Raw genomic sequence first — 27,982 nt, forward strand, 5'->3', positions numbered from 1 at the left:
CTCCATGAAAATTGCTGTGACTATTTGCAAGGATGACATAAAAAAAATCAATCTCCTTGCTAAATAGTAATGCTTGTAAAGCTGCCATGCCTCCGCCATAATTGGGTCCATACTACTAACTTGTAATCCCTAATGTGATAAATGAATAACAAGCTCTTTTAACATAGGCTGACCTAAGGTCAACACGAGCAATGTTCACGAGACCGTCCCCTGGCATCCACTTTTTACTAAAACAATGAATTTTAATCAAAAGAAAAATTGTCTCTAATTTTTTAATAAAAAGTAGGTGCCGGGGACGGTCTTTCAGCAAATCATTTCCGGTCGACACCGATCAACAAAGTGTTTGCGGGGGAATAAAAGTACGGTAATAAAGAGTATATATGTACACACAAACATTTCCTCTTTCCTTTCTGTTAATCAGTGAGCGAAAAACCACCAAAAAACTCCACCTTCTTCTCAGCAGGTCCAATCTCTCTCGCTCTCGCTCGATCTATAAACGCAATTATATCAAATCCGTATAAAAGGGCTGAGCAACATTTCTAATTACGTATTTTGTGAAAATGTGCTCGGGAAATAAATACGAGCAAAATTATGTGGGCGATCATAAGGCGAAAAGTTGCCACCGGTGGCTCCTCTGCTTCAGTGAAACTTCTGTTATACATGATTGTGGTTTTTCTTCCACATCTTTTTCAATGTCGTCTTCTTCTATATATGTGCGCTTCTTTTTGCGTCTAGGTTTTCGAACGGTCGTTGCTGGTGGCTCGGCCTGCAAACACGCAAGCGACATGCGGTTACTCTACCACAGTCAAAGAGGTAGCTGTGGAATTCGATTAGTCTCAGTGAATTTCATTCTTTAGCAGATAATATTAATGTTTTATGGTGTGTTTATTTATTTCTTTTAGCAAAAATGAGATTAGGTGACTACTTAGGAGTGGTACTCAGGTACTTGATAATGTGATATATATCAATGCAAAATGAAATGGCCTGCACTTTACCTCCTTGTGGATTTGTAAATATTCTTTTCTTTAAAGAGAATTTTGACCAGAGCTTCTGTTTTGTTGTGCTATATATGTAACACATGAATCGGGAAAATGGCAAATTCTTTGAATGGCCTAAGCATTAGTTTTAATTAAAGGGTGATGATAATTTAATCATTTAATTAATATTCTAATATTGAACCCTCTTTTAACAAGTGAGGCCCAATATGTGAAATATTTAACTGAAATGAGAGGACATTGTAGAATTAGGATTCGAACTCATGACTTCTACTTTGATACCATGTTAAATCACTAGGTATCTCAAAAGCTTAAGCTTATATGAAATTGAGAATTTAATTATTTAATTAATATTTCAACAGAATTTACTACCTCGATAAGAGCTTTTGTTTTTCTTTAATCTATTGTTAAACACTAAGTTGTGTGCTGAATTTTGCAAAATCTGAACCATTTAAAAAAGAAAAAGAAATTAATTGTTAGGTTTTTAAGAATTCCACCAAGGGTTATCCTAGAAAATACGGAGGGTGCTAATGCATACTAAAACTAAGCTTCAACTGATCTTGATTTTACATCGCTGGTTGGGGATATTATGTAGTAAGTTGTTTGCAAACCGCGTGAGATCTTAGGTTTAATGCCAATAAATTCTCTACGTTATATTATATATATAAGTAGTATTAGAAACTATACTTTTATTTAGGAGTGTACAAGCGTTTACGGTTAGCATTAATAACCGCAACCGCAACTGCAATTACTGATCTTGATTTTTGTAATCGCAACCGATCCGTCTTGGGCGGTTAGCATTCCAATAACACCAAAACTAAATTTACTTATTAAAAAAAATGATTACTTGAAGCTCAAACCACACTGCATAACCGTTGTTTAATTTGCAGAAAAAAAAAAAAAGAGTTTGTTTGTTTGGCTTAGAGAGAGAGAGAGAGAGGGGATGGATAAGCTATCATAAATAAGATGAATCCAATCTCTCTAATATTGATGCAGCACCATTACCATGATCATGACAAGCATGTTCATCACTTCCCTCATTTATAACGGTGTTGTCACATCATACTCAATTAAAAAAGAGGCCCCAATAACCTTTAATTAAAAGATATAAATATATATAAGATTATAAATAAAAAATGAATAATAAAAAAAAAAGTTCATTGTTAAAAAAATAATAATAATAAGATCGAGTTGATTGAGAGTGCCACATTAATAGATTGAAATAGTAGTAAAATAAAAGTTAGGAGTGTACGAGCAGACAGTTATTAGCCGCCTAATAATCACATAATTGCTTTAATAGATGGTTGGAAAAAAAATAATAAAAAAAACTGCTAATCGCCAAGGGCTATGTGGTTAACGATTTTAGAGATACACGAAGGCTGTAAATAACTACTAACTGCATACCCTTATATATATATATATATATATATATTAAATAATAATAATATATAAAACAACGTTGTGTGATATTGACCATTAAATCACCAATTTTGTAGATATTAACCTATTAATATATAGAGATATCCATATTACTTTAATTTGTTTACTGCGTCGCATGAGAGACCCAAGACAATTAAGGGAGTAAAATTATGAATATTTTAACTTGAAAATTTTGAATAGCGAATGGGTCAGCCAATAAGCCCAGTCAACAATCACCCAGTCAAATATTTTCCGTATCTGACCGCCTCCTTTCAGTTGTTGTTCGAATACCATTACTATAAATAAGACTCAACCCCCCTCCCTACCTCCATTCATTCACAACCTTCCCACTTTCCCTACAATACATACACCAGAAAAGCTAAGAGAAAGCCTCGATCAAATGGCTTCAACTCTCCGATTATCTTCGTCTTGTTGTTCCAGGAAAATCAATGCTGCTATACATGTCCCAAAACTTCCAAAAGTGATCCCTTATTTCTCTGTTCCAAAAATACCAACAAGAAAGCTGCAGGTCCAGGAATTGAATATAAGGGACGCGTTCATAAAGATAGCCCCGGTTGAAAAGATCGACGTCATCACTACAGCACCAATCGATGATAAATCACCCAACTCCAACACCATTGCGACTACCCAACTCTATGCCATCTTAGAGGCCGTGTCTGACAGGGTGGAGATGCACGCAAACATTGGAAAACAGCGTGAAAACTGGAATACCCTTCTTCTCAACTCCATCAACATGATTACTCTCACTGCTGCCACCATGGCTGGTGCTGCAGCCATTGCTGGCGCCGGAATGCCCCTTTTGACTCTTAAATTATCGTCCACTCTCTTGTATTCTGCAGCCACGGGGATGTTGCTTGTGATGAACAAAATTCAGCCTTCACAACTTGCAGAGGAACAACGTAATGCTACGAGATTGTTCAAGCAGATCCAAAGCCAAATCCAGAGTATGCTGTCTCTCGGGACTTCAGCTCAAGAAGATGTGAAGGACGTGATGGAAAAGGTCTTGGCCCTCGACAGAGCCTACCCACTTCCCTTGTTAGGAGCAATGCTTGACAAGTTCCCTGCAAAGTACGAGCCCGCTGTTTGGTGGCCTTCAAAAAAACTCCAGAAGAAAAACAAGTCACGTGAAGGAAATAATGTACCGCAAGAGAAGAATGGGTGGAGTGAGGAACTGGAAGGTGAAATGCGAGAGATCGTTGAGGTGGTGAAGAGAAAGGACATTGAGGACTATGAAAGACTGGGCAACCTGGTGTTGAAGATCAACAAGGTTTTAGCCATCGCAGGACCATTACTCACAGGCATTGCAGCCGTTGGGTCTGCTTTTGTTGGTAACGGGTCATGGGCTGCAATAGTAGCGGTGGCTGCGGGGGCTTTAGGTAGCGCGGTTAATACATTTGAACATGGCAGTCAAATTGGTATGGTGTTTGAGATGTACAGAAACTGCGGTGGCTTCTTCCGGCTACTCCAAGAATCAATAGAAGCCACACTTGAGGAAGGAGATATGGAGAAAAGAGAAAACGGAGAGTTGTTTGAAATGAAGGTGGCTTTGAAACTGGGGAGAAGCTTGTCACAGCTCAAACAACTTGCCAGAAAGTCAGCTTCTTCCCGTATGGATGGAACTACCATAGATGAATTCGGTAGCAAGCTTTTTTAGTTTAAGAAAGAATCCGTATATAGTCTTTTATTCTTTGTACAATATCATTAACATTGACAAATGCTAATTCTGATCAAATTTGATCACAGCTACTTCTGCAAAAGCCAAAAGGAGTATCCAAAAGAATATATACAATTAATTTTTTTTTTAGATTCTTGCATATTATAATAACTTGAATTTCCTACTGCAATTTGTTGAACGGTCACAGCTCGATCAGAGAACTTGGTAGAAAGTTAGCTTCTTCCCTCGAACTGCCATAGATGAATAAATGAATTCACTATCAAGCTTTTTTAGTTTAAGAATTCGTGCATACTTATTCTTTAATTTGACTATTTGTACCACAAATGGTAATTTATACAATCCTATAACGTACAAATTAAGTTAAGCTTACCCCGTAAAAGATAATATTAAAAGAGTAATGCTACCAACTCTCACAACCTAACTATTTTAAGTGATTTTTTATTTTAGTCATTTTATATATATATATTTTAAACTATCATCATATTGTCAATGCTCCTCCAAATTATTAATTATGTCAATGTTTTTCTATACTATCAAATTTTGTCTATGTCCCCCGATAACAAAAATAAACTTCATAAAATTATATAAAAAGACAAAAATTCTAAGTAAACCATAAATTAAATTAAAATTTTCAGAACTTTTTTTTTTTTTTTTTTTTCTATTACGTCAACTTTTAAGTGATTTATAGTAAACAACACTTCAGATCATGCCAATGTAATATTTATATTTAATGCCAATAAATTCTCCATGTTATATATCTAAGTAATATTAAAAACCACACTTTTATTTAGGAGTGTACAAGCGGTTACGGTTAGTAGTTAATAACCGCAACGGGAACTATCTTAGGTGGTTATCAAATTTTTCTAATTGCTATTGCTCTATCTTAAGCGGTTAACAGTTTTATAGTAACTTTAGTTAATGGTTATTTGTAGCTCAAACCGCACTGCATAACCGTTGTTTGACTTGCCAAAAAAAAAAGTTTGTTTGGCTTAGAGAGAGAGAGAGAGAGAGAGAGAGAGAGAGAGGATGGATAAGCTATCATATATCAAAACTGGGTATACCTGAGATATTATGCGATGCTGATAAGTTCAGATGAATCCAATCTCTCTAATATAGATGCAACACCATCACCATTATTATTATTTTTTTCATTTTTTTTTTTGAGTGTAAAACCAAATAACTTTATTAATCAAGGCCGAAAATCTTGCTCAGCAAATACAATATTACGAATAGGAATTGGGCAAACCCCCCTCTAGACAACATCTAGACTGTTGTAAAGCCATTCTAGCCAACACATGAGCAGGCTGATTTGCTGCCCTCTTTACAGGATAAACAACATGAGACCGAAATCCCTGTAGATGTAAACAAATATACTCAATTATCTGATCACAGTTCCTCCAGCAAGGAGTACGCTCACGACGCACATCATTAACAACAATCAAATAATCCCCCTAAAAAATAACCTTTATTTATAACGGTACTGCCATGTCATACCCAATCAGAAAGCGGTCCAAGTAACTTTTAATTAAAAAATATAAATATATATAAGATTATAAATAAAAAATGAATAAAAGAAGAAGAAAAAATCATTGTTAAAAAAAATAAAAATCAAGACTTGATTGACAGTGTCACATTAATAGGATAGAATAGTAGTATGATAAAAGTAGGAGTGTACGAGGGGGCAGTTGTTATTAACCGCTTTTAATAATCATATAACCACTTTAGTAGGTAGTTAGAAAGAAAAAAAATCGCTAATCGCCAAAGGCGGTGCGGTTAACGGTTTTAAGGATACACGAAGGTAATAAAATAACAGCTACCTCTACCCTTACACATATTATATATAATAATAATAATAATATACAAAACAACGTTGACGTTTGATATAGGGATCTACTCGTTTGAAGATCGAGTAGCATTAGTAAGATATTGACCTATTAATATCACCAATTTTGTAGATATTGACCTATTAATATGGATATCCATATTGCTTGATCCTGTAGAGAGCCGTACTATATATTGCTTAAAATATTAGTTGAATTAGCATACTTTGTTTACCATCGGCTTTTACAAGTTTTACAGCGTCGCATGGGAGACCCAAGACAAGCGAGTAAAATTATGAATATTTGAACTTGAAAATTATGAATAGCGAATAGGTCAGCCAAGGGGCTGAGTCAACCCACTCAGCTGGTCAATATTTTCTGTATCTGACCGCCTCTTTTCAGTTGTACGTTGTTCGAATACTATAAATAAGCCTCAGCCACCCTCCCTATCCTCCATTCTCAACCTTCCCACTTTCCCTACAACACATACGTACACCAGAAAAGCTCAAAGAAAACCACAATCAAATGGCTTCAACTCTGCGATTATCTTCTTCTTCCATGAAAATCAATGCTGCTATTCATGTCCCAAAACTTCCAAAAGTGATCCCTTATTTCTCTGTTCCAAAAATACCAACAAGAAAGCTGCAGGTCCAGGAATTGAATATAAGGGACGCGTTCATAAAGATAGCCCCGGTAGAAAAGATCGACGTCATCACTACCGCACCAATCGATGATAAATTACCCAACTGCAACACCATTACGACTACCCAACTCTATGCCATCTTAGAGGCCGTGTCTGACAGGGTGGAGATGCACGCTAACATTGGAAATCAGCGTGAGAACTGGAATACCCTTCTTCTCAACTCCATCAACATGATTACTCTCACTGCTGCCACCATGGCTGGTGCTGCAGCCATTGCTGGCGCCGGAATGCCCCTTTTGGCTCTTAAATTATCGTCCACGCTCTTGTATTCTGCGGCCACGGGGATGTTGCTTGCGATGAACAAAATACAGCCTTCACAACTTGCAGAGGAACAACGTAATGCCACGAGATTGTTCAAGCAGCTCCAGAGCAAAATCCAGAGTATGCTGTCTCTCGGGACTCCAACTCAAGAAGATGTGAAGGACATGATGGAAAAGGTCTTGACCCTCGACAGAGCCTACCCATTTCCCTTGCTAGGAGCAATGCTTGACAAGTTCCCTGCAAAGTACGAGCCTGCTGTTTGGTGGCCTTCAAAAAAACACCAAAAGAAAAACAAGTCACGTGAAGGAAATCATGTACAGCAAGAGAAGAACGGGTGGAGTGAGGAACTGGAAGGAGAAATGCGAGAGATCGTTGAGGTGGTGAAGAGAAAGGACATTGAGGACTATGAAAGGCTGGGCAACCTGGTGTTGAAGATCAACAAGGTTTTAGCCATCGCAGGACCATTACTCACAGGCATTGCAGCCGTTGGGTCTGCTTTTGTTGGTAACGGGTCATGGGCTGCAATAGTAGCTGTGGCTGCGGGGGCTTTAGGTAGTGCGGTAAATGCATTCGAGCATGGTGGCCAAATTGGCATGGTGTTTGAGATGTACAGAAATTGCGGTGGCTTTTTCCGGCTACTCCAAGAATCAATAGTGGCCACACTTAAGGAAAAAGATTCGGAGAAAAGAGAAAACGGGGAATTGTTTGAAATGAAGGTAGCTTTGAAATTGGGAAGAAGCTTGTCACAGCTCAAACAACTTGCCAGAAAGTCAGCTTCTACACGTATGTATGGAATCGCTATAGATGAATTCGCTAGCAAGCTTTTTTAGTTAAAGATTTCTTTCATAGCTATTCTTTGATTCTTTGATTATTTGTACAACCAATTCGTCGTACAAATTACATGTAACATAAAAAAATGCTAATCCTGATTCTGATCAAATTTTATCTTAGCTACTTCTACAAAAGCTAAAAATGAGTGTCCAAATGAAAAGAACATAAAAATTTTACGACCGTAGTTGATATGAACAGGAAACTTTTATATATACATATAATTGATTGGTTGAATGCTATGAATTCCAGACATGTGGTTTGGATTGGACGGCTTACATTCTCTGAAGTGCTTGAACATACCGTAAAACAAGCAACGAGTGTAGTGAGGACTCGAATTCAATCCTATCTAGGTGTATAATTGATGTAACGGAAGATCAACGTCTTCTGAATGTGTGCTCAACAAATAAATATTGAGAGAACTTCAAATTGATTTTTTTTTGCCCATAAATTCGACATATACCAGATATTATTTTATAATTATATTTTAAAAAAATTAATGCTCATATAGACATTATTTTGAGAATTAGCATGATATTTATGCGTTTTGAATAATTATCATGCATATTTTGACATCAAAAAGTTTTCTCATATTACTTTAATGTCTCATGAGTTTGATCAATATACATACTCTACCTCGTTACATTGTTTATTCATGTGGAGCATATTAATTTTTTAGAGTTATATGTTCTTTATTTTATGTTTAATATTTATTTCAATCACATAATTGATTATTGCATGCTGATATGTTTTATGATTGGAACTAATTACCCATTTAGCTAGAGAAAATTTAAAATTGAAGTGGGTTGTAGCTAAATTGTTTAAGTTTCTAGCATTTTTTTTTTCTTGGATGAATTAAGCCTTTATAAATCAAACACAACCAGAAATTAATAATTGATCCGGTAAACACCATAACCAGTTCACCCAAAACAGGGAGAAAACAAATACAAACCACTACAGAACAACAATACTACACATCAAATCAGCGAAATACATTACACGACAATAATAATTTTGTTTTCAGAAGTTCGTGAAAACGCTTGAGTAAAGATGGCTAAAGGTAACCCTAATATTTTTTATATCCGCTGCTTATTAGTTTAGCATAGTAATATCTTGTTTATGATAACAAGCAAATCTCTTAACAGAACCTTTAGCCATAATTATCGATCAAACCTCCCATTTGATCTGAGCCACGAGAGCTTCCTCTGTCCTAGCACTACAAAAAACTTAATATTTAGCTACGTACAGTTAGCCACGTATATGAGGATCATACACGTTGCTAACTGCTAGCCACGTGCAGTTGGCCGCGTGGGTCCCGCGTGGTTGATGTGGGTGTTACTAAATGTGCAGTTAGCAACGTGTATTCAATACACATTGCTATTTAGCCACGTGTATTCTATACACATGGCTAAATGTATTTTTCTTTTTTTAAAAAAAAAAAAATAGAAAATTATATTTTTTTTTGCCACGTATACTTATCACACGTCGCCAAAATCTGTTCTTTTCTTCTTCTTCTTCTTTTTATTTTTATTATTTTTTTTTTTTTATGTTTTTTTTCCTTCCTAATATTGTATACGATATACGTATACGTACGTATATCTCACTGGATCCAGAGAAAGGACCGGTGTATCCGGCGAGATCCGCGCCGGATCTTTGTCCAACTCGTCGTCGACGATGTCATTGAGATCCGGCGAGAAAACCCACGCCACCGATCAACGAAAACACCCACGCCGGCCACCGATCGATGAAAATACCCACTCCAAAAATACCCAGTTGGCCAAGAATGAGCAAAAAACACCAAAAGACACCAACTACTCCGGCGACAAACAAAAAGGACCCAAAAAAAAAAGGTAACAAAAATACCAAAATAACGACCGGCCTCTTCTCCATCATCAACGACTTTCTTCTTCTTCGGGTGTTGGCGATCGAGTCGTGGTTCCAGGTGGGGGTGAGTCGTCGTCTGCTGAGAAAAAAATACAAATAAAGTCAGAAATTTTTTTGATGAAAAATGGGGAGAGACGAGAGAGTTGGGAAAAAGAAGAAAATTGGGAGAGTTGAAAAAAATAAGAAGGAAAAGAGGAGAGAGAGAGAGAGAGAGAGAGAGAGAGAGAGAGAGAGAGAGAGAGAGAGAGAGAGAGAGAGAGAGAGAGAGAGAGAGAGAGATTTCTAAAAAGCAAAAAAGAAATGAGGAGAGATGAGAGAGAGAGAGAGAGAGAGAGAGAGAGAGAGATTTCTAAAAAAAAAAAAAAAAAAAAAATTGATAAGCCAGGCAATTGCCTTGGCTTTTAAAACGAAACGAAAAAAAACAATTAAAAAATTAAAATCAAAGGTAAACTTAAAACAGAGGCGCAACCCTTCCCCCCAAAACCTGCAAATGGCAACGTGTTCATAAAGCATGTTGCTAAAATTTGAAATTTTAAAAATGTTTTAATTTCTAAAAAAAAATTAAAAAAATATGAATATTTTAGCCACGTGTATAATAATTAATGATGTGAAAATTATACACGTTGCTAAATGGCCATGTGGATTTGTATACGTGGCTGTATGGGTACGTGTAGAAATCCACGTGGTCATTTGGCCACGTGTAAATAATACACGTGGCTAAATGTTTTCTCGCTGCATTTAGCCACATGTTCGTCATGACAAGTGTCTATCTGGCCACGTGGCTACAGTAACGATTACTGTAGACACGTGGCGAATATCACATTTTTTTGTAGTGTATAGTATTTCCATGCAACAAATCATTTCTTTGCTTCCAAAGGTGATAGATAGTAGTTTCAAAACTGAGTTTGGGTTAAGTTTCTAGCATTATATATATATATATATATATATATATATATCAAAAAAATTATGAAAAGCCTTTTGATTTTTTATAGTAGTTTGTCCTTTTAGACCAGAGTTCGGTAATTACTTGTACCTACTAGTCATAGTATGTATATTGTGAAGAAGACTGCTTGACTTTTCTCTTCTTCTTTTTTCTTTTTTCTTTTTTTTTTCTTTTTTTTTCAATCCAAAAATGAGATTCGAGCGGTATGATTATGTCAATATTTTCATATTGAAATGTCATAGAATGTATTAATAGTTTTTTATTCTAATAGAATCAAATTCAACTAGATACTAAAAAAAATAACATAGGATAAGTGAAAGGAAAATATAAAGCAAAGTATAAGCGAAGGGAACAAGGGATTCTAGGCATATTGGCTAGTGATTGTGAGGCCTAATTCTTGATTGGAGGGGATACCAAAGGCCTTTGCCCAGCCCTCCCTCTCTATCTATCCAAGGGATGGAAGGGCAGAGGCCTTTGATTTTTTCATATTGTCAAAGAATTGAACAAGGTCAAACAGTTGAACAGAATCATTCTCAACGAGTCCATAAGAAGTGATCCCATTTTTTTCATCAGGTCCAGGTAGAGACCAAATTAGGTCTTGAGCGACCGATCCGGCAGAACAACTCAAAAGATAAAGAAGTATCGTTAATTTCCACATACTCATTCCAAGTTCGAAGTACCATTTGTACAAATAAGAATCCCCTTCTTTATAAGATTTATTCTTCATATAGATAGATATTGATCTATGAAGCAATTACGTACTTGGAAGTACATTTTGTGCAACAACCCTTCCTATATGATAGAAAAGGATCCCATGATTATATATATATATATATATATATATATATATATATATATATATATATATATATATATATATATTTGTATGTTAACTGCTATATATTTAATTTACATAAAATATGGACTTTTAGATGAGTTTATGAAGAGAATGTAATAAAATTATGGTAAGCCAAGCATTTTCTTCATTGAACTGTACGTCCTGCCCATTGTTCGTGAGGTAAAAGAGTGCAAGTACCAATCGAAACTAATTAAGATTTACAAGCTTTTGAAATATGATCCGAACTCATATAGACGACGTTGTTGTTCCATTTTTTGGTTTATTGACTTTATTCAAGTCTTTGGCACGAGCTGACAAAAAGGAATTGAAGTCTTTGGCACGAGGCTCTGAATTAAGATGTTTGCTTTGGTGTTGAGCGACGATCAGTTTAGTTTCTTCATTTGGCAAGAAAGTACTAAAAAAATGTATGTTCTTTTGGACACTCCTTTTTGGCTTTTGCAGAAGTAGCTGAGATAAAATTTTATCAGAATTAGAATTTTTCTATGTATGTTACAGGTAATTTGTATAAACTATTGGTTTGTACAAATATCAAACAATCAAAGAATAACTATGAGGATTCTTAAACTAAAACAGCTTGCTAGCGAATTCATCTACGGTGCTTCCATCCATTCGTGTAGAGGCTGACTTTCTGGCAAGTTGTTTGAGCTGTGACAAGCTTCTTCCTAGTTTTAAAGCCACATTCATTTCAAACAACTTCCCGTTTTCTCTTTTCTCCAAATCTCTTTCGCCTAGTGTGGTCTCTATTGATTCTTGGAGTAGCCGGAAGAAGCCACCGCAGTTTCTGTACATCTCAAACACCATACCAATTTGGCCACCATGCTCGAATGCATTAACCGCGCTACCTAAAGCCCCCGCAGCCACCGCTACTATTGCAGCCCATGACCCGTTACCAACAAAAGCAGACCCAACGGCTGCAATGCCTGTGAGTAATGGCCCTGCGATGGCTAAAACCTTGTTGATCTTCAACACCAGGTTGCCCAGCCTTTCATAGTCCTCAATGTCCTTTCTTTTCACCACCTCAACGATCTCTCGCATTTCTCCTTCTAGTTCCTCACTCCACCCATTCTTCTCTTGCTGTACATGATTTCCTTCACGTGACTTGTTTTTTTTCTGGAGTTTTTTTGAAGGCCACCAAACAGCAGGCTCATACTTTGCAGGGAATTTGTCAAGCATTGCTCCTAACAAGGGAAGTGGGTAGGCTCTGTCGAGGGCCAAGACCTTTTCCATCACGTCCTTCACATCTTCTTGAGATGAAGTCCCGAGAGACAGCATACTCTGGATTTGGCTCTGGAGCTGCTTGAACAATCTCGTGGCATTACGTTGTTCCTCTGCAAGTTGTGAAGGCTGAATTTTGTTGATCATAAGCAACATCCCCGTGGCAGCAGAATACAAGAGAGTGGACGATAATTTAAGGGCTAAAAGGGGCATTCCGGCGCCAGCAATGGCTGCAGCACCAGCCATGGTGGCAGCAGTGAGAGTAATCATGTTGATGGAGTTGAGAAGAAGGGTATTCCAGTTTTCACGCTGTTTTCCAATGTTTGCGTGCATCTCCACCCTGTCAGACACGGCCTCTAAGATGGCATAGAGTTGGGTAGTTGCAATGGCGTTGGAGTTGGGTGATTTATCATCGATTGGTGCTGTAGTGATGACGTCGATCTTTTCAACCGGGGCTATCTTTATGAACGCGTCCCTTAGATTCAATTCCTGGACCTGCAGCTTTCTTGTTGGTATTTTTGGAACAGAGAAATAAGGGATCAGTTTTGGAAGTTTAAGTTTTGGGACATGAATAGCAGAATTGATTTTCATGGAAGAAGAAGATAATCGCAGAGTTGAAGCCATTTGATTGATTGAGGTTTTGTTTTAGCGAGCTTTTCTGGTGTACGTATGTGTTGTGGGGAAAGTGGGAAGGTTGAGAATGAAGGAATGAGGATAATTAAGGAGGGTGTGGTTGAGGCCTATTTATAGTATTCGATTGAACAAGTACAACTCGCGGGGTCAAATACGGAAAATATTGACCAGCTGATCGAGTGGGTGGACTCAGCCCCTTGGCTGACCCATTCGCTTTTCATAATTTTCAAGTCCAAAATTTCCTCCCTTGTATTTGCCGGGTCTCTCATGGGACGAAGCAAAACTCGTTAAAATTTCCTCCCTCGTATTTGCCGGGTCTCTCAAGGGACGAAGCAAAACTCGTTAAAATTTCCTCCCTTGTATTTGCCGGGTCTCTCAAGTCCAAAATTATATGGCTCTTTCTTTTATTGTGGATCACCCAATTATATGGCTATCTCTAAGACTCTAACAGGAGGTCAAATATTACATTTTATATTATAATTATTTTTTAATATTTACTTATACTCCCCCGTAAACCTTTAGACCAGTCTTTTCGTTGTTGAAATGGCAGTTTAATTAATTTTTGAATTTTTGAATTAGTCATAATTATATATATATATATATATATATATATATATATATATATATGAGAATGTTTTGGAACTGTCATTTCTTAACTATATTATAGAATAATTACGTGATAAAAATATAATTTCTATAATTATTTTAATATAAGTCCTTATATTACATTTTATATTATAATTATAAAATGTAACAGGAGGTCAAATATTACGTTTTATATTATAATTATTTTTTAATATTTACTTATACTCCCCGTAAACCTTTAGACCAGTCTTTTCGTTTTTTTTTTTTTTTTTGAACACCGAATAATTCCTCATTAAAAAAGAGATGACCAATTACAGTCTAGAGACCAAATAGTCTCTATAAGAAGCAGTAGAAATAAAAAGAGGCATTTCCTCAACCCAACAATTAGATAGACATTTTGAGGAAGCCTTTCTAGCTAAAATATGGACAACTTCATTAGCTTCTCTACAACAATAAACCCAATTACAAGCAGAAAAACAAGAAGTTTTCTATCTAATTGCCTCCATATAGTGCCAAATTCGGTCAAGAGGAACATCCGGATCACACATTCCTTCAATTACCTGCAAAGAATCACCTTCACTCACAAATTTAGCAAAACCCTTATCAAAGCAAAAAGGGCAGCCATAGCTTTTCCCAATAAAGGACCAACCTGAACCTTGCATGTATTACATTTAGCACCCACAACTAAATCATCCTCATTCCTTATAACACAGCCCAAACCAACAATACCAGCATTCAAGTTTAATGATGCATCCTAATTAACGTTCAAAAAACCAACATCAGGAGATTTCCACAATTTACCTGTATTTAAACCTTCAACAACTGGAGCCCTTATCAAATGTTCCTCCATGTTAAACTAGCGTCTTCTAGTGTCTTATTTGAGTAAGTGTCACACTAGCGAAATCTGTTAAGTTAGTGGACATAATTTGACTGTAGAGAGTAAATTGATTTTTTGCATATCTTAAAAGCCTCTGAGTTTATTTTGATATCACATGAAGCTAATTACAAATCAGGTTAACCACGTTGACTGATTTTTCATTTTTGCCTAAATTTTTTATAAACCAAAAGGTGGAGGGCAATTTTACAAATTTCTCAATTAATGCTTTTTTTTTTTAATATATAACTATAAAAAAACCGTATATATAAAACTGTAGGAAGATCACGTGCAATAAAATAATTTAATGTGAGAGTCTGTATGGGCTCTACTCGTTTGAAGATCGAGTAGCATTAGTAAGATATTGACCTATTAATATCACCAATTTTGTAGATATTGACCTATTAATATGGATATCCATATTGCTTGATCCTGTAGAGAGCCGTACTATATATTGCTTAAAATATTAGTTGAATTAGAATACTTTGTTTACCATCGGCTTTTTCAAGTTTTACAGCGTCGCATGGGAGACCCAAGACAAGCGAGTAAAATTATGAATATTTGAACTTGAAAATTATGAAATTATGAATATTTGAACTTGAAAATTACCCAACTCCAACACCATTACGACTACCCAACTCTATGCCATCTTAGAAGCCGTGTCTGACAGGGTGGAGATGCACGCTAACATTGGAAATCAGCGTGAGAACTGGAATACCCTTCTTCTCAACTCCATCAACATGATTACTCTCAATGCTGCCACCATGGCTGGTGCTGCAGCCATTGCTGGCGCCGGAATGCCCCTTTTGGCTCTTAAATTATCGTCCACGCTCTTGTATTCTGCGGCCACGGGGATGTTGCTTGCGATGAACAAAATACAGCCTTCACAACTTGCAGAGGAACAACGTAATGCCACGAGATTGTTCAAGCAGCTCCAGAGCAAAATCCAGAGTATGCTGTCTCTCGGGACTCCAACTCAAGAAGATGTGAAGGACGTGATGGAAAAGGTCTTGGCCCTCGACAGAGCCTACCCACTTCCCTTGCTTGGAGCAATGCTTGACAAGTTCCCTGCAAAGTACGAGCCTGCTGTTTGGTGGCCTTCAAAAAACCTCCAGAAGAAAAACAAGTCACGTGAAGGAAATAATGTACAGCAAGAGAAGAATGGGTGGAGTGAGGAACTGGAAGGTGAAATGCGAGAGATCGTTGAGGTGGTGAAGAGAAAGGACATTGAGGACTATGAAAGGCTGGGCAACCTGGTGTTGAAGATCAACAAGGTTTTAGCCATCGCAGGACCATTACTCACAGGCATTGCAGCCGTTGGGTCTGCTTTTGTTGGTAACGGGTCATGGGCTGCAATAGTAGCGGTGGCTGCGGGGGCTCTAGGTAGCGCGGTTAATGCATTCGAACATGGCAGCCAAATTGGTATGGTGTTTGAGATGTATAGAAACTGCGGTGGCTTCTTCCGGCTACTCCAAGAATCAATAGAAGCCACACTTGAAGAAAGAGATATGGAAAAAAGAGAAAACGGGGAGTTGTTTGAAATGAAGGTGGCTTTGAAACTGGGGAGAAGCTTATCACAACTCAAACAACTTGCCAAAAAGTCAGCTTCTTCCCGTATGGATGGAACTACCATAGATGAATTCGGTAGCAAGCTTTTTTAGTTTAAGAAAGAATCCATGTATAGCTATTCTTTTATTCTTTGTACAAAATCATTAACATTGACAAATGCTAGTTCTGATCAAATTTGATCACAGCTACTTCTGCAAAAGTCAAAAGGAGTGTCCAAAAGAATATATACTTTTTTTTACATTCTTGCATATTATAATAACTTGAATTTCCTACTGCAATTTGTTGAACGGTCACAGCTTGATCAGAGAACTTGGTAGAAAGCCGGCTTCTTCCCTCGAATTGACTGCCATAGATGAATAAATGAATTCACTATCAAGCTTTTTTAGTTTAAGAATCCGTGTATACTTATTCTTTAATTTGACTATTTGTACCACAAATGGTTTATACAATCCTATAACATACAAATTAAGTTAAGCCTACCCGTAAAAGAGAATATTAAAAGAGTAATGCTACCTACTCTCACAACACCCTAACTATTTTAAGTGATTTATTTATGTTAGTCATTTAAAAAATATATATATACCAAAAAAAAAAAAATACATATCTCTTTTAAACTACTATCACATTGTCAATGCTTATCCAAACTACCAATGTTTTCCCATACTATCAAATTTTGTCAATGTTCCCTATAACAAAAATACCTTTCATAAAATTATAAAAATTATATATAAAAAGACAAAATTCTTAAAAAAAAAAAAATAAATTAAATTAAAATTTTCGAACTTTTTTGTTTTTTATTACGTCAACTTTTAAGGGACTTATAATACTAAATAACACTTCAGATTAATGTAATATTCATATTTAATGCCAATAAATTCTCTACGTTATATATATAAGTAGTATTATAAACTTTACTTTTATTTAGAAGTGTACGAACAGTTACGGTTAGCAGTGAATAATCGCAACTGCAACCGCAACTGCAACTGCCTTAGGCAGTTATCAAATTTTTGTAATCGCAATCCCTCTTGGGCGGTTTGCATTCTAGTAACACCAAAATTAGATTTACTCATTAAAAAAAAAAAAAAAAAAAAAAGTTATTTGAAGCTCAAACCACACTGTATAACCGTTGTTTAACTTGCAAAAAAAAAAAAAAAGAGTTTGTTTGTTTGGCTTAGAGAGAGATAGGGAATGGATAAGCTATCATAAATAAGATAAATCCAATCCCTCTAATATAGATGCAACACCATTACCATGATCATGACCAGCATGTTCATCACTTCCCTCAATTATAACGGTGCTACCACGTCGTACCCAATTAGAAAGCGGCCCAAGTAACCTTTAATTTATATATATATATATATATATATATATAAAAGATTATAAATAAAAAATGAATAAAAGAAAGAAAAAAAGTCATTGTTAAAAAAAATAATAATAATAAGAGTTGATTGACAGAGCCACATTAATAGGTTGGAATAGTAGTAAAATAAAAGTAGGAGTGTACGAGCGGGCAGTTATTAACTGCCTAATAATCACATAACCGCTTTAATAGATTGTTGGGAAAAAAAAACGCTAATTGCCAAGGGCCATGCAGTTAACAATTTTAGAGATACGCGAAGGAGGTAAATAACTGTTAACCGCATACCCTTATACATATTATATATAATATATATTATATAAATAAATAATAATAATAATAATAATATATAAAACAACGTTGTTTGATATAGGGTTCTTGGTCAAAATCACAATTCTGATTCTCTTCTCAATCTCTGGGGGGGGGGGGGGGGGGGGGAAGGGGTTCTTGGCTTCATCAGGTTTAAAAATTAGGAAAAAATGTAAATTAGTCTATGTGATTTATTTGATTTGCAATTAGCTTCCTGTGGTATCAAAATAAAATCAAAGGTCCTTGATGTATGCATAAAATCAATTTACTCCTTACAATCAAATTTCGTCCATTGACTTAAAAAAGATTCGGCTAGTGTCTTATTTGAGTGAGTGTCATACTAGCGGAATTTGTTAAGTTAATGGACATAATTTAACTGTACGTAGAGAGTAAATTGATTTTTTGCATATATACCTCAATTAAGGACCTCTAAGTTTAATTATTTTGACACCACAAAAACTAATTGTAAATCAGGTAAACCACGTAGGCCAATTTTTCATTTTTGCCTAATTTTTAAACACAAATTAAGGTGGAGAACAATTTTACAAATTTCTCAATTTATTTCTTTTGTACTATAAAAAAGGTATATATATATATAAAAGGAGATCATGTGCAATAAAATAACTTAATATGAAAGTCTGAAAATGAGTGATTGATACACAACAATGTTGTGTACAACTCCTACACAACCACTTACATTAATAAGACTAATTAATATTATTGTGCAAAGTTCATTTTCGGAGTATGTATGAGCTCTACTCGTTAATAGAGATATCCATATTGCTTTGATCCTGTAGATGTTGACCAGTTAGAGAGCCGTATTATCGATTGGTCCCGAATAAAATATTAATTGAATTAGCTTACTTTGTTTACTATCGGCCGGCTTACAAGTTTTACTACGTCGCATGAGAGACCCAAGACGAGCGAGTAAAATTATGAATATTTGAACTTGAAAATTATGAATAGCGAATAGGTCAGCCAAGGGGCTGAGCCAACCCACTCAGCTGGTCAATATTTTCCCTATCTGACCGCCTCTTTTCGGTTGTACGTTGTTCGAATACTATAAATAAGCCTCAGCCACCCTCCCTATCCTCCATTCTCAACCTTCCAGGCCACTTTCCCTGCAAGACATACGTACACCAGAAAAGCTCAAAGAAAATTACCTCAATCAAATGGCTTCAACTCTCCGATTATCTTCTTCTTCCATGAAAATCAATGCTGCTATTCATGTCCCAAAGATTCCAAAACTGGTCCCTTATTTCTCTGTTCCAAAAATACCAACAAGAAAGCTGCAGGTCCAGGAATTGAATATAAGGGACGCGTTCATAAAGATAGCCCCGGTAGAAAAGATCGACGTCATCACTACCGCACCAATCGATGATAAATTACCCAACTCCAACACCATTGCTACTACCCAACTCTATGCCATCTTAGAGGCCGTGTCTGACAGGGTGGAGATGCACGCTAACATTGGAAAACAGCGTGAGAACTGGAATACCCTTCTTCTCAACTCCATCAACATGATTACTCTCACTGCTGCCACCATGGCTGGTGCTGCAGCCATTGCTGGCGCCGGAATGCCCCTTTTGGCTCTTAAATTATCGTCCACTCTCTTGTATTCTGCAGCCACGGGGATGTTGCTTGTGATGAACAAAATTCAGCCTTCACAACTTGCAGAGGAACAACGTAATGCTACGAGATTGTTCAAGCAGATCCAGAGCCAAATTCAAACTATGCTGGCTCTCGGGACTCCAACTCAAGAAGATGTGAAGGACGTGATGGAAAAGGTCTTGGCCCTCGACAGAGCCTACCCACTTCCCTTGCTTGGAGCAATGCTTGACAAGTTCCCTGCAAAGTACGAGCCTGCTGTTTGGTGGCCTTCAAAAAACCTCCAGAAGAAAAACAAGTCACGTGAAGGAAATCATGTACAGCAAGAGAAGAATGGGTGGAGTGAGGAACTGGAAGGAGAAATGCGAGAGATCGTTGAGGTGGTGAAGAGAAAGGACATTGAGGACTATGAAAGGCTGGGCAACCTGGTGTTGAAGATCAACAAGGTTTTAGCCATCGCAGGACCATTACTCACAGGCATTGCAGCCGTTGGGTCTGCTTTTGTTGGTAACGGATCATGGGCTGCAATAGTAGCGGTGGCTGCGGGTGCTTTAGGCAGCGCGGTTAATGCATTCGAGCATGGTGGCCAAATTGGTATGGTGTTTGAGATGTATAGAAACTGCGGTGGCTTCTTTCGGCTACTTCAAGAATCAATAGAAGCCACACTTGAGGAAAGAGATATGGAGAAAAGAGAAAACGGGGAGTTGTTTGAAATGAAGGTGGCTTTGAAACTGGGGAGAAGTTTGTCACAGCTCAAACAACTTGCCAAAAAGTCAGCTTCTTCCCGTATGAATGGAACTACCCTAGATGAATTCGGTAGCAAGCTTTTTTAGTTTAAGAACGAATCCGTGTATAGCTGTTTTTTTATTCTTTGATTATCTGTGCAACCAATTCTTTGTACAATCTCTATAACATAAGGAAAATGCTAATTCTAATCAAATTTTATCTCAGCTATATCTGCAAAGGAGTGTCCAAAAGAATATAATGTGTTTTTTTTTTTTAGTTTCTTTCGTATAATAACTTGAATTTCTTAGTGCAATTTGTTGAACGGTCAGTTTCTGGCCAGTGCATTAACTTTACGACCGTGGCTGAGAGACAGAGTTCTGGAGTATATATATATATATATATATATATATATATATATATATATATATATATATATATATATATATATATGTGAACAGGGAACTTGTATATTGATTGGTTGAATGCTTGGAATTCAAGACATGCGGTCCGGGTTGGACCGCATAGATTATCTGAATTTACATTGAGTGGTTGGAGTTGGCCCTGGAATTGGAAGTCAACTCAATTGAAAATTCAATCTGATTACTTAATTAATTTTACATTTATTTGTTTGTTTAAATTTTTAAAATAATTATATACTGATCTAACAATATGGTATTATATAACATAAGCTTGATTTTGGACCACTAGAGTCTAGAGAAAATATTAAAATATTCCTTAAATAATTAAGAATCATTTAACTAACATATCTTACAAAACTGATTGGTCACTCAACCCCGGCCCAAAGCAAAACCTCTTCAGATCGATAGAGCCTCGTGCCAAAGACTTGTTCCTTAATTTGATCCTTTCCGTCATCTTGTGCCAAAGACTTGAATAAACCAAAAATTCTAGCAGCGTCTATATATTTATATATATGAGTTCGGATCATATTTCAAAAGCTTATAAATCTTAAGTGAAGTTTTGATTGGTACACTCATTTACCTTACGAACAATTGGCAGGACAGTTCAATGACAAAATATTAATGTTGATCAGTTACTATAATTTTACTGCAATCTCCTTATAATTTTTTTTTGAAAATTCACATTTTATGAAAATAAAACACATTCATACCCGTCCACATTTTAGTGACCTAACATATTATTAAGTACTATATGCTACATCATTTTTTAAGCAGAGACTTATAGTAAACAACACTTCAGCTCAAATTGTTCATATTTAACATGTTAACAAATTCTCCACTCTCATAAACATTTTATTTATGGGTAAGGTTAAAAATAATATTTTTATTTCATTTTATTGACTTGGCAGTGTTAATTAGTCATTATTATTATTATTGTTTTTTAACAAAAATAATATTTTTTACACTCATTTATCATACTCATGTCATACCATCCGATGTAATGTATTTTAAGTAGTTTTTTTTTTTTTTTTTTTTTAAATAATTAACATAAAACATTATTTATTTTTTTATTTTTTTTGAACCATTTGATCATATTTCATTCATAGAAAGTCATTACAAAAACCCCCAAAGGAATTTAGAAAAAATGAGCAGTTGCCTCCTTAAAAACAATGTCAGACAGAACATGAGGAAAATCCTCTAACAATACATCATCTAGCACTTGAGTGAAAACTGCTAAAGTAAATGTGATGCTGAATTTGCCTTCTTTCTCACGTGAAATACACTAAAAGATTGAAATAAGAGTGTTTGTTCTTTGATTCCCTCGTTAAAGTGGCCAAATTTACTCCAATTGGGAGACTCCATGAAAATTGCTGTGACTATTTGCAAGGCACCTCCATCCAAAATGACATAAAAAAATTAAAAAAAAAAAAAAAAAAAAGACGACCAATCTCCTTGCTAAATAGTAAGGCCCGTAAAGCTACCATGATTTCGTCATAATTGGGTCCATACTATTAACTTGTAATCCCTAATCTGTATAACGTAAATCTCGTAAATGAATAACAAGCTCTTTTAACATAAGCTCTCCTAAGGTTGACACGAGCCGTGATACACGAAACCGTCTCCCGGCATCCACTTTTTACTAAAAAAGTAAGTTTTAATCAAAAATTTGTCTCTAATTTTTTAATAAAATGTGGGTGCCCGAATACGGTTTTCTAGCAAATCATTTTCCGGTCGACATGGATCAACAAAGTGTTTGCGGGGAAATAAAAGTACGGTAATAAAGAGTATGTATATACACACAAATATTTCCTCTTTCCTTTCTGTTAAACCACCAAAAAAACTCCACCTTCTTCTCAGCAGGTCCAATCTCTCTCGCTCTCGCTCGATCTATAAACACAGTTATATCAGATCCGTATAAAAGGGCTGAGCAACATTTCTGATTACGTATTTTTTGAAAATGTGTTAGGGAAATTGATACGGGCAATATTATGTGGGCGATCATAAGGCGAAAAGTTGCCACCGGAGGCTCCTCCGCTTCGGTGAAACTTCTGCTATACATGATTGTGGTTTTTCTTCCACCGCTTTTTCAGTGTCGTCTTCTTCTATATCTGTGCGCTTCTTTTTGCGTCTAGGTTTTCGAACGGTCGTTGCTGGTGGCTCGGCCTGCAAACGCGCAGGCGACGCGCGGTTACACTGCCACAGTCAAAGAGGTAGCTGTGGAATTCGATTAGTCTCAGTGAATTTCATTCTTTAGCAGATAATATTAATGTTTTATGGTGTGTTGATTTATTTTGTTTAGCAAAAATGAGAATGGCCTGCACTTTACCTCCTTGTGGATTTGTAAATATTCTTTTCTTTAAAGAGAATTTTGACCTGAGCTTCTGTTTTGTTGTGCTATGTAACACATGAATCAGGAAAATGGTAAACTTCTTAGAATCCTAGCCATTAGTTTTAATTAAAGGGTTACGATAGTTTAATCATTTAATTTATATTCTAATATTGAATCCCCTTTGAACAAGTAAGGCCTAACATTTGGAATATTTAACTGAAATGAAAGTACATTGTAGAATTAGAGTTCGAACTCATGACTTCTACTCTGATACCATGTTAAATCACTAGGTATCCCAAAAGCTTAAGCTTATATGAAATTGTGAATTTGATTATTTAATTAATATTTCAACAGAATTTACTACCTCGATAAGATCTTTTGTTTTTCTTTAGTTCATTGTTAAACACTAAGTTGTGTGCTGAATTTGCAAAATCTGAACCATTTAAAAAAGAAAAAGAAATTAATGGTTAGGATTTTAAGAATTCCACTAAGAGTTATCCTAGAAAATACGGAGGGTGCTAATGCATAACATGCTAATCCTAAGCTTCAACTGATCTTTGATTTTACATCGCTGGTTGGGAATATTATGTAGTAAGTTGTTTGCAAACCGCGTGAGATCTTAGGTTTATCTGTTGGTGTACTGTCTGATGAAAGCTACTTTATATACATTCTCATAGACTTCTTAGAAAATCTCGACTGTCCTCTTTCTAGCTGTTTTTTGGAATCGCGTTTAAATTTAATATGATGGTTTGCTTTGCTGTCATTCTCAATCAGAACTTCTTATCTTGTTTTATTTTTACAAACATCATTGCAGACATTGCTTCTTGGAAGAGGCTCAAGAAGTTTAGGCAATGCTGTTCGCCGTAGTTGTCTAGGTAATCAGACGTTCAGTGACTGTTTAGGCGTGTCATGTTGGGATAAAAGATTATTTTGGATAACTGAGTGCCTCTTTTATTGATCCTTTTGAATTGCAGGTTGTCCCGTTAGTTCAAAGACAGTAAGGTCAGTGACTCTTCCTTACTTGCTGCCCCTGACACATTTTGAAGGGAAATATAGGATTTATGTCTTTTTTATTATTTCCTAAGCCTATGCTGAAAAGGAAAGGAAGAAAAAGTAGGAAATGATATGTGTTGTAGTTGGAGCAAGTTTGAATTCTCCTTTTCAATTAACTTTGCCATATCTTATTTCCCTAACATTTTCCTGGTGTATAGGGAAATTGTGTCATTTCTTCACACAGATTCTCCTATCTATATTCAGCATAGATCATTTTCTTCCGATAATGGTACGATATCTTCATGATCTTCTGGGGCCTTTTCCTGCACTTGATGCATGTCGGTGTATATTATTGGATATTCCTTAACACAAATGTTCTATCTGTTTACCAAGGTGGTCTGGTTGATGCTGTAGTGCCCTTCATGGGTGAATCCATCACCGATGGGACTCTAGCAAATTTTTTAAAGCGTATGTCGTTCTAGTTGACTGTATTTGAATTCCTTTTTCTTTTTGAAAATTTATCTTTCATGCCTATATATGAATAGATAATGTGTGCACATATACTCTAAATCTCTTATGTGACTTATTGTTGATAAATTGAGAGCAGAACCTGGTGATCATGTAGAGGTTGATGAGCCTATTGCCCAGATAGAAACTGATAAGGTACCCAGTGAAATGACACTAATATAAGGTTTCCAGTTCCGAATGATTATCAAGTCTTTTGATCAGTTCTAACTATTTTACATATGATACAAATAGGTTACAATTGATGTGGCTAGCCCTGAGACTGGTGTTCTCCAAAAGGTAATCAGATGGGGTGCAGTATGTAATGATTAGAAGCTAGAATATGCTATGAATTTGCCTCTCCTTTCTGGTTACATAGGTATTTTGAATATGTAATGTTGATCTTTGCATTTTTTTTTCCTATAGTTTGTTGCCAAAGAAGGTGATACTGTGGAACCAGGTACCAAGATAGCTGTTATCTCAAAGTCTGGTGAAGGTCTATCACATGTTGCCCCATCAGAGAAACTGCCTAGCAAGGCTGCTTCTAAGCCATCTGCAGAAAAGAAAAAGGCAGACAAGGAAAAACGTAAGGAAGAAACCTCTCTTCCTAAGCCTCAAGCTGAAACTTCTCCTCCTAAGCCTAAAGCTCCTTCTCCACCACGCCCTAAACCTTCAGCAACTGAACTTCAACTTCCTCCCAAAGAAAGGGAGAGAAGAGTAAGTCTTGGAGATCTTCCCTTATCCATCTATTAAGTTTTATCTCAAGCGTTTCCTTTAAAAGTTTAGGTACCATCTACTTTCGTAGGTCTTTTCCTTATTCAGTTTTTGTTCTTCAGTATTTTGCAACTTATATAATTGTAGGTTCCAATGACAAGACTGAGGAAACGTGTTGCAACTCGATTGAAAGACTCTCAAAACACTTTTGCTATGCTGACTACTTTCAATGAAGTAGATATGTGAGTTTTTTTGTCCCAAACTTTAAATCAATGTGGCTGATTTTGGCACTTCATCAACCCAAGTACCTGTATTTCTACAGAACCAATCCCTGTAACTAAGATGTCTGCTGTGTCTGTGTGTAGTCTAAATGTAACTGTAAATTTGTTATCAACATAATGGGCTGATTTGGAATAAATTTCTTCCTTTAGTTATGCTGCTTAATATTTCTCAGAGTATTTGAAATAATTATGACACATTTCCTTATATATTCCCCGTCACCAATATGCTATGCATCTCAGGACTAATCTGATGAAGCTTCGCTCTGATTATAAAGATGCTTTTGTTGAGAAGCATGGGGTGAAGTTAGGACTTATGTCAGGATTTATTAAAGTATGTTTTATCATATGCGGTTCTTCAATACCTTTCCATGTACAGATGCAAACACATCTACGTGCATGTTCATAAACATTGATTTCCAATGTTGTTGCTTGTCTTGTTCCAGGCTGCTGTAAGTGGGCTCCAGAATCAGCCAATTATCAATGCTGTCATTGACGGGGATGACATCATTTATAGAGATTATATTGATATTAGTATTGCTGTTGGCACTCCAAAGGTCCGTCTCTATTCCAATTGTTTCAAGTATGCAGTGACTTGAGAATGGAGTGTTTGGATGTGTTCTGATAATTGAATTTGGTCCATTGACAGTTGCAGAGCCTGGAACTTATATTAGGGGGGCTAAGGCTTCATACTATAGAAATTCTTTTTTTGACATATGGCCAACATGAACTATTTCTGGAGTAATGGAAGAATATTTTAAAACAAATTCATGATGCAAAAAGAAATATTTTATTACATATTAGTTGTATCTAAAAAGAATACTTAGCAATAATTGAGATACATATTTATAAAAGCTGATAAAAACATCATTAAAATCTTTCAATGTTGATTTGTATAACTTCCAATTTGAACTTTGTAATCTGCAAAATATTAATTTGTATGACTATGTTCTGAATTTATTCTTTCTAAAATTTAGTGGGAGGGCCCTATCTATATGTCTAGTAGGCCAAGATATGAATAATTTGAAGCAAATATAAGATATTTTCCATACTTTTTTTTTTTGGGTATTAATGGGTATTTGTAACAAGTTCTCGCTGCTGCTTCAAGTTGCATTGATTTTAATGCTGGTTATATCTAAATTGGGTCACTTCCACTGAGTTCTGTTTTCTAGGGCCTTGTTGTTCCGGTTATCCGCAATGCTGAGAAAATGAACTTTGCTGAGATAGAGAAGGAGATCAACACCCTTGCAAAGAAGGCAAATGATGGCTCTATATCAATTGATGAGATGGCTGGAGGCTCATTCACGATATCTAATGGTGGCGTCTATGGAAGCCTTTTAAGTACCCCAATCATCAATCCCCCTCAGGTATGATGCTGCATATATCCATTGTTATAGACAACCTCATAAAATCAGCAGAATGGAGGCTTGGCCATCTCACATCCTTATTTTTAAGGGACTTGCTACCCTTTGGTCACTTCCGAGTTTTTGGCTTGATTCTATACGAGGGACAACGGAGATATCAGATATAGCTCCTAGAAATCTTAGACTATAGTCATATTTGGAGTAAAAGGATTGATACATGATTCATGCCAGTTCCTTGGTGACTTAACTACTCATGCATGTTAACGTTTATACATGTTCAGAAAATGCTTCATGGGATGGTTCCACTTGTGAGCATTTCCATTGTTTTCTCCTGCAGAGGCTTCTCTTGTAATCCTTTTACTAATATCTACTCTCTTTACCTATTTGTTTATTTACTTTTTTTGGCAGTCGGCCATCCTGGGCATGCACTCGATTGTGAACCGTCCAATGGTTGTTGGTGGGGAAATTGTTTCCAGGCCGATGATGTATATTGCCCTAACATATGACCATCGACTAATTGATGGAAGAGAGGCAGTCTTCTTCTTGCGTCGTATTAAAGACGTCGTGGAGGACCCTCGGAGGTTGCTTCTTGATATATGAGGATACCATAGGTTACTTTCTAATATCCCTTTCCTGTCATGCTGTGGTTAGTTTTGGTGAAGCATTTGGATGAGGCTCTAAAATCTTGAAATTAATATCAATGGGGTTCCTCAGTTGTTTACCCCCATCAGCAATTTCTTCAATAGCGGCCTGTTTGCATATGCAAGACTTGTTGTATTATATTCCTTTGGTTGAGTTTAAGTTTCTTGATTAGAGCCGGAATTCTCTCTCTCCCCCATGCCACCATTCGATATAACCTCCTTTTATCTTTTTAAATTCTCAAAATACAAAAAATAAAGTAGAAGTAATTCGAGCAGTCAATTTGAGACTAAATCTTGTCTTACTTTTCATGGAAGGAGTGGGCGTCCTTTATTTGAGTCGGTGTTTGTTATTACAGTATTACCTTGATTTCTACTGTATAAATTTGTTTTATACCACCTTGATCATGCCAATATATATATATATATATATACTTGGTAAGAATTCATATGCAATGA

The 27,982-nt window shown here is 36.2% G+C and overlaps 6 protein-coding genes across 7 annotated transcripts; 5 read left to right on the top strand and 1 right to left on the bottom strand.

Annotated features, from left to right (window-relative positions):
• The first annotated feature begins 370 nt into the window (after positions 1-370).
• Positions 371-27,707, top strand: LOC133869443 (dihydrolipoyllysine-residue succinyltransferase component of 2-oxoglutarate dehydrogenase complex 1, mitochondrial-like). 2 transcript variants are annotated; one of them, XM_062306444.1, is made up of 15 exons: positions 371-463; positions 22,670-22,742; positions 22,836-22,913; positions 23,847-23,907; positions 24,007-24,034; positions 24,244-24,314; positions 24,419-24,493; positions 24,633-24,688; positions 24,785-24,829; positions 24,956-25,246; positions 25,391-25,485; positions 25,765-25,855; positions 25,968-26,078; positions 26,694-26,888; positions 27,294-27,707. In XM_062306444.1, exons 1-15 carry the CDS (start codon positions 381-383, stop codon positions 27,483-27,485), a joined length of 1,545 nt encoding a protein of 514 aa, XP_062162428.1. In that variant the 5' UTR covers positions 371-380; the 3' UTR covers positions 27,486-27,707. The 2 variants fall into 2 exon arrangements, with proteins under 2 accessions (XP_062162428.1, XP_062162429.1); XM_062306445.1 differs by lacking the exon at positions 371-463 and adding an exon at positions 22,535-22,563.
• LOC133869511 (probable F-box protein At4g22030) lies at positions 2,765-4,187 on the top strand. The gene has a single exon (XM_062306536.1). It carries the CDS (start codon positions 2,815-2,817, stop codon positions 4,087-4,089), a length of 1,275 nt encoding a protein of 424 aa, XP_062162520.1. The 5' UTR covers positions 2,765-2,814; the 3' UTR covers positions 4,090-4,187.
• On the top strand, positions 6,408-7,791 carry LOC133869675 (probable F-box protein At4g22030). Its single transcript, XM_062306740.1, has one exon. It carries the CDS (start codon positions 6,456-6,458, stop codon positions 7,722-7,724), a length of 1,269 nt encoding a protein of 422 aa, XP_062162724.1. The 5' UTR covers positions 6,408-6,455; the 3' UTR covers positions 7,725-7,791.
• On the bottom strand, positions 11,837-13,316 carry LOC133869463 (probable F-box protein At4g22030). Its single transcript, XM_062306470.1, has one exon. It carries the CDS (start codon positions 13,245-13,247, stop codon positions 11,973-11,975), a length of 1,275 nt encoding a protein of 424 aa, XP_062162454.1. The 5' UTR covers positions 13,248-13,316; the 3' UTR covers positions 11,837-11,972.
• On the top strand, positions 15,321-16,494 carry LOC133869924 (probable F-box protein At4g22030; the record flags this gene model as incomplete). The annotated part of the gene is made up of 1 exon (XM_062307020.1): positions 15,321-16,494. A coding segment is annotated over one exon (1,056 nt), but the record flags the coding sequence as incomplete, so codon positions are not given.
• On the top strand, positions 19,067-20,525 carry LOC133869473 (probable F-box protein At4g22030). Its single transcript, XM_062306486.1, has one exon. It carries the CDS (start codon positions 19,123-19,125, stop codon positions 20,389-20,391), a length of 1,269 nt encoding a protein of 422 aa, XP_062162470.1. The 5' UTR covers positions 19,067-19,122; the 3' UTR covers positions 20,392-20,525.
• Positions 27,708-27,982: the final 275 nt, after the last annotated feature.

Source organism: Alnus glutinosa, chromosome 5 (genome assembly GCF_958979055.1).
Source record: "Alnus glutinosa chromosome 5, dhAlnGlut1.1, whole genome shotgun sequence".
NCBI lineage: Eukaryota > Viridiplantae > Streptophyta > Magnoliopsida > Fagales > Betulaceae > Alnus > Alnus glutinosa.